General features: G+C 47.4%; 1 protein-coding gene across 1 annotated transcript; it reads right to left on the reverse strand.

The window, feature by feature from the left end:
* Positions 1–3,188: 3,188 nt before the first annotated feature.
* Positions 3,189–4,030, reverse strand: LOC124666324. The gene is made up of 2 exons (XM_047203666.1): positions 3,341–4,030; positions 3,189–3,215 (listed from the first exon to the last, which is right to left on the reverse strand). The coding sequence occupies exons 1-2, from the start codon at positions 4,028–4,030 to the stop codon at positions 3,189–3,191; spliced, it is 717 nt and encodes a 238-aa protein (XP_047059622.1).
* Positions 4,031–6,802: the final 2,772 nt, after the last annotated feature.

A 6,802-nucleotide genomic window follows, 5' to 3' on the forward strand; every position in this document is an offset into this window, starting at 1 on the left:
CTGAATTAGTTGTCACACATTTATCTAATTCACATATATGAATATACTAAAATGTGTCTATAGATATTTGAGTAAATAATAGAGCTAAAATGCTAACCATATCGTCCGAAGTCAATATTATTTGTATCATGTATGCATTTGGTGATGTAGATCCTGATATCTTTTTCATGTGCACTTACTCAAACTTTATAAACTTATACAGGGGGTGGTTTCAAACGAAGCTAACCTTGGGTGCATGAGGGTGCATGACAGATGGATGACTAAGTATGATTAGTCGCTTCAAAACCAGTAAATGGTCAAAATTCTGGTTTAAAGACCATAACTTACCGATTTTTTGAAAAGACGAAGCTAGCCTCTGCATCAATCGATGCATACGACTTTTATTTATATTTTTTCAAAAAATATCTGCCAAGAGTATATATCACACAACCCAAAAGCACCACTCAACACCTACAAACCCGACAATGAGTGAAGAAACATGTCGTCACAGGCTTATGCCCTAAAGACACATACAACACCCCACCAACAAATTACCATGACATCACTTAGTCACCCTATGGGAAAACAGGAGCACACATCCAATCTACTAGACCCTCAGCAAGCGCCTCATGCCCTCGCTTCAGAAGCCATCTCCGCTGTCAACTGTTGGTCCATATCATGGCGGCAGACAACGCCCCCACCCTACACCAGTCCATCACACCGTGTCTGTCACCAAGGCTTCACTACGCCGCGCTGCCGAGACTACCCATCGTCGATATGGCAGATGCACACTACTCCACTTGCCACCACCCTCCAACAACTATTCCAAAAAAGATGCCCCCAAGAGGTAAAGCAACATCGAAAGCGCCTCCATCGTCCAATCCGGATATATATCTACATTCGAGGTTTCCCCCGGAGAAGCACAAGTGAGTAGACATTGGTTGCGATGGTGATGCCTTCAACAAGGTAACGACGAGTAGATGCCATCACTTGCCATGATCGTAGTCGAAGCCCTGCACCCACTACTAGTTGTACCTCCCCATCTCACCACCTACCAGAACCAACCAGTCGACCACCTTTTGCGGAAAAGGAAGCCACGAACGCCATGCCTAACTTCATCATGTTGCGGACGAAGCCCAGATACCACCAGATGTCCACATCGAAGAGCGGAAGGTAAGGTGTAACATGGCGAGGCCCATGCGAGCCCATGTAGTCCCATATCGGGCCCGCCTAAAAACACCACCCATGATTATTAGGGCAAATTTGGTTCCTAGCCACAGTTTGCCAAGCCAAAATTTGGCAGCCATAGTTTATTTGGCATGTGTTTGGTTTTTGCCACACTTTGGCTTGCAACATTTTATTGCATCTATGGTCCATTGTCATAGACTCAATTTTTTTTTGCCAAAGTTTGGCTTCAATATTTTAAGCCACAATTTTGAGGCCAGCCACACTTTTGTGGCTAACCACACTTTGGCTTGGCAAATTGTGGTTAGAAACCAAACAAACCCTTGATGTGTTATATTTTTTTGCTCCGTCGAATTAGATGCACCCACCACACATTTGGTGAGCTAGTTGTCAATTTTTCTTTTCGAGTATACGTGAACGCGTACCTTGCATTTATAGGAAGAAGAATGTCATATACAAGCATGCCCGCAGGTGAACAAAACCTCTCTTACTACCAAACTAGCTTTTTAAATAGGTTTATATTTCAAAACGGGGTAATACTAAACATTATAATGTGTGATCTTGTACTTCATGCCTAGTTCGCCAAACTCCGTAGGTTTGCAAATCTGTTCCCAAGCTACAAGGCATTGACCTCCATTGGCCCTATCTTTATCAGTCCAAAAGAGACCTCTCTTAATCATTTTTCAAACTCTACAAGTTTTTGGAGACATCACCTCCTCGAAACAGACTTTTGTCCCGTCATATATATTAATATAGAAACCACATGGTACAAGTGCTACGGCCTCAACACAAGCAAACCCAAACGAAAGAAAAGAGAAAGAAAAAAATAAAACTAATGTCAACAATGTCATATCGACGAAAACAAAGATGTCCCGCAACCATTGTGCCCTCCCAAGAATTCCTACCATGCTCTTAGCACTCCGATGCACCACGCACAAAGCAACGCATTCAAGAAAGAATGTGATGATAACGAGCCCTGCTGCCAGGACTAGTCCTACGCCCCGGTACACCCGATGCCCTTCATGAAGGAAGGTGGCAGCCGCATGCGTCACTGTGTTGACCAAACTAACAAGGATTTCTCCCGACCCACAAAGTACTGAGGGGCAGATAAGGGAGGTAGTGGGGTAAGGCGTGAGATTTCCCAGCGATCTATATATCATAACCAACTATACCTATTGAACAAATTTTACCTAAAATTCTATGTAAAATTCAATATTAGCCTTAATTGGCAGTGGCACACCCAAGATTTCCCAACCATTTATTTGCAGATTTCTAAATAACATGTGAGAAAACAAATACTTTTGTTTAAGGCTATGAACCACGAGTTCCGTTGATGCTTCACGCCGTTGACTACTCACGTTTTGCTTGCAAAGAACATTGACTCAAGACGGGGTTTTTTTTTTCAATTTTTCAACGCTGCTCGTCGGAGCAGCGAAAGCACAAAAAATCCTCTAAATATTCTGGTTAATCAATGTTTTTCTTTGGAGCGGCATTGATTTTTACGGGGATGACACTAGATTCGATGGCATATCTTGCATTTTCTTCAAGGCCTGGCTACAATTGTAGACAAGTATATTTCTGTACAAACAAGATCCATATCCAATCTAATAAGTGGCAAGAAAGTTCATGAGTTTCTTGGTAACCGACATATGGATCAAAAAAAGAATACTAGTACAGAACATTACCAAGCTGGAGAAACATTATGATCGAACACTACCCTCGGATGGGAACAAATAACTTCAGAAAACATGATGGCATCGCGCATCCCAGATATTTCAGTTCAAACATGGGCTGCTGCGATTCGATTGTCGACACATATAGATGCAAGTAACGATTACATTAGGTTTACTCGTAATCACGCTAAGATAACCAGGGAAATCCAGAAATCAAATTAGCTTCTGAATTATAGCGTTACAAACTAGAAAGCAATGTAAATGTGCGGTCGGCTTGGATGAGCAATGCAAGGGATCCCCCCAGGGATCCCACCCCCTTCATCGCTTCACAGCCTCGATCAGGTGGATCACTCAGTCTGAAGCTGGATAGGGGCCGTCCTGCAGTAAAGTGAAGAAAATGAATCGGATTAGTGATTAGATCAAAGATTAGTTCATGCGACTGAGGGAGATGCACATCGGTGGGCAGATCTAGTGGCAGCGAAGCCAGGATGTGGTGTATGTACCTCGGAGATGTATGCGACGCTGTCGGTGAACTCGGAGAGGCTGGCGACCTTCTTGGGGTCCATGAACCTAGAGATGACGACGACGGCGAGGTCGATGTGCTTGACGGCGAGGTCGGCGAGGGTGATGGCGCGGTCGAGGTAGTCGCGCGCCTTGGCCAGGTCTACGGCAGTGGCGGCGGCCTGGGCCTTGTCCGAGGGGTCGGTCTTGGTCCTCTCGCCGACGGTGGGTGGGCGTTGGCCGACGAGGTGCTCGATGCAGCGCGGGACGTGGTGGTCCTGGAGAACCTTGACTGCGTTGAAGGTCGCCTCCACGCGGGAGAAAGCCTCGGTCTGGGTGGTGGGGCGAGCCGGGAGCCGCTGCGCGACGAGCGCGTCGTGGAGCTGCTTCTCCGGCATGGCGGCGAAGGCGAAGTTGACGGCGAGGCGGGCGCCGCCCTGGGCCGCCAGCTTGAGGCAGGTGAAGAGGGTGCGCGCGCCGTACTCGATGCCGATGTAGTAGACGTCGAAGAGGTCGCGGGCGAGCTTCTTGATCTTGCCCGCGTGGTCGTCGTCGCTGGGGCTGAGGCTGAGCTGCTCCAGCCGGCGCCGGAGCTGCAGGAGGCGGTCGCGCTGGGGGCGGATGTTCTTCGCGGCGATCATGGCCTGCATGAGCACGATCTCTAGCTCCTTCTCGCTCACCTGTCCAGCCATGGCGCGCCGCCCTTTTTTCTTGGTGTCTCTCTCTCTGAAGTTGATTCAGCCAAAGTCCGAAGAGCTCGAGGAAGGCAGGAACAGGAGTTAATGGCGAGTGGAGAGGACGCGTGGCGAGTTCCCAATGGCCGCGAGCTCTGCGGTAAAAGGTGCTAACCTTTGCAGGTGATAGGATCTGCAACCAGGGCCCATGCCACAGCCTTCCTTTCTTTTGACCGTGGTCACGCAGAAGTTCGCTTGCTTGCTACCTCCGCAACCTATTGTGTCACTACAAGACAAGTGTCCTTCTGTACTTTGAAAACATTAAAATGCTAGCTAAAAAAGTGTTAAAACAAAATTGTTACAAATATACAGGTACTATCTTGGAGAACTACCGTTGGGAAAACGCAGAAAATTACTTGCTCATGGCAGAAATTAGCTTCAGAGCTACATGAAGCTCATTTTTTACATAAGAAAATGGAAACAAACATCGAGGGTTTCAAAAAACATCTGAAAAACATCCTACCTGTAGATAATGATGTTGTCTACCAACATACAATTTGAAATACCTTACATTCGGGGTTTACAAAAATTTACAAGAGCATTGCAACTTTTCACTCTTCACTACTTTGCATGTCACATTTTATCATTTTTGTGCATCCCAAAAGTACGTGGTATTACGAGTTGAGAATTTTCAGGTTGGTAGAGTAACTATTTTCTACTTCTACAGTTTTTTGGTTGCTGCCGGGATTTTTCTTCTAGCTCGGCTTGAGAATTTTCAAGTTGGTAGAGTAACTATTTTCTACTTCTACAGTTTTTTCTCAGAATGTTTTTAAAATTCTAAAATGTCGTTTTTAAAATGTTCAAAAAAAAGGGATCCTCGTCACCCGTGACCCAAACTAGTCCACACTCCTTGTGCAGCCACAACTACAAGAAAGAGCAAAGAGCCTTTGTTCAATTCGATGTACAACACTTCAATAGAATCGCCCAGTAGCATCACACACATTAGAAAAAACGTATGTAAGACATACAATAATACTTACATAAAAACTAATTCAAAACTAGCTAAAAATATATGTACGGTGAGTTTGGTAGCCTAGTATTTTAAAAGTTTTCTCAAAACACTTTGGTTCCTCAAATATTGCAGTATAAAATACTTTGATGTATTTGGCTTGAATAAATATTGTAATTCTAAAAACCAAGATATTTGTAAAACTGTCGGCTTTTTTTAGTATTGAAGATAGAGGTTTGGCAGTCTTTTTTCTAAAACTGATAAAGGAGAAAAAATTACGGTATTTGTTAACATGGTGTTAAAATACTTTGTTTTGACAATACGGACGTACCAAAGAGAGCCATAATGCTAATCATACTTCCTGCATAAAGTCACGTATGCATTCACTATTGTAGGTGTTAATATCTTTTCCTTAACACTTAATTATTATGACTAAACTAGTAACATAGGGTGATTTGGCACGGAAAAAGTATTATTATAATCTTGGTTGGATGACCGTTAGATGATTGTGAGTGTGTTATTCACTACACGGTGGTCAAAATCCCTGTTGAAAGAATACTACATTCGCATGTATACGTGAGCACGCATCCGTTGAGTGACATGTGTCTAACGGCATCCGATCTCTCCGTTAGGTGATGTACTACTAAAAAATTGTTTCACAGGATTCCTTAGACCGTGTCGTGCTCTTTTCCTAAATCTACTCCCACTCCCAGCCGCCCCCATCAGCGCAGAGGACTGGGGAGGCCGTGCTACTCTCCGGCACGACATGGCCGCGCCGGCTACCGCTGCCCGCAGGAGCCCTGGCCGGCGGGGAAATCGAGTAGGAGAAGAGCTCATTCAAGCCGTCCGCCGACGCGGTCCAGCGACAGCATGGCATCCCCATGGCTCCGCCGCCTCGTGACCCAGCCTTGGTGATGTTGGTGGTTGCCGGTGGGGGCGGGGCACTCTCGACGTCTCCCATCGATGGGGAGCACGGGGACCATCGCATCCTTCCACCCCACTACTCCACTTCCTCCACAACAGCCAGACCCAGACCAGGTCCTCCGCGCCATTGAGGCCGGGGTTGTCGCCGTACAGCAGGCCCTGCTGCTCCGGCGGCCCCTCGCATCCGCCGCCGTCATCCTTCACCACGCCGCCGCAATCTCCTCGCATCGCTGCTGCCGTCTCTAGCATCGCCCTCGCCGCCTCTGTCCCCTAGGTAGCATCGCTGCCTCCGTTCCCCTAGCATCGCTGAATCTAGTCCAAGCTCAGAAAGATCAATTTTTTTTGACCTGGATGATTTTGGGGTACCAAATTCGATAGTGGCTGTGCCGGATTTGGTGGCGAAGTTCGATGGCGGAGTTGCCGGATCCGGGGACCTCAGCGCTGCCTTCCATGAACGCTGCCTGCAAGGAAACGAGGAGGCGTTCGGTTGGAGGCAGGGTTCTCGCTGACTCCACCGGCCGCGCCGCCAGCGTGTCCCCTCCCTCCGATGCTCCCTCTCTGCAGAACCTAGTGTCCGGGCGCCGACGGATCTTGTGGACTACATCCTCTCCAAGGTACAGTTAACATCGCCCCCCTAATAGGCTGAGCTTGGCCTCTTCTCCTTTCCCCTTCTACAGTGAAAGGGCGTTTCTTTGGGCAAAACCGCGCACAGCAGCTCGCCGCCGGCGATTCGTCCGATTCCTCGCCCTCCGGTGGCCGCTTCGGCGGCGGGAGGACGGGGAATCGACGGATCCCGGTGTGTACATAGTCTAGGTGTGTGTGGGGTGCTTGCCGGCGACGTCGTGGAGGTGGCGGCG

The sequence above is a fragment of the Lolium rigidum genome, chromosome 6 (genome assembly GCF_022539505.1).
Source record: "Lolium rigidum isolate FL_2022 chromosome 6, APGP_CSIRO_Lrig_0.1, whole genome shotgun sequence".
Lineage (NCBI taxonomy): Eukaryota > Viridiplantae > Streptophyta > Magnoliopsida > Poales > Poaceae > Lolium > Lolium rigidum.

Bases quoted from the DNA above. Each gene is read 5' to 3' on its own strand.
- LOC124666324 (XM_047203666.1), bottom strand. From the start codon at position 4,030: ATGGCTGGACAGGTGAGCGAGAAGGAGCTAGAGATCGTGCTCATGCAG. The intron at 3,216-3,340 runs GTACATACACCA...ACTTTACTGCAG, and splicing joins GCGTCGCATACATCTCCGAG to GACGGCCCCTATCCAGCTTC.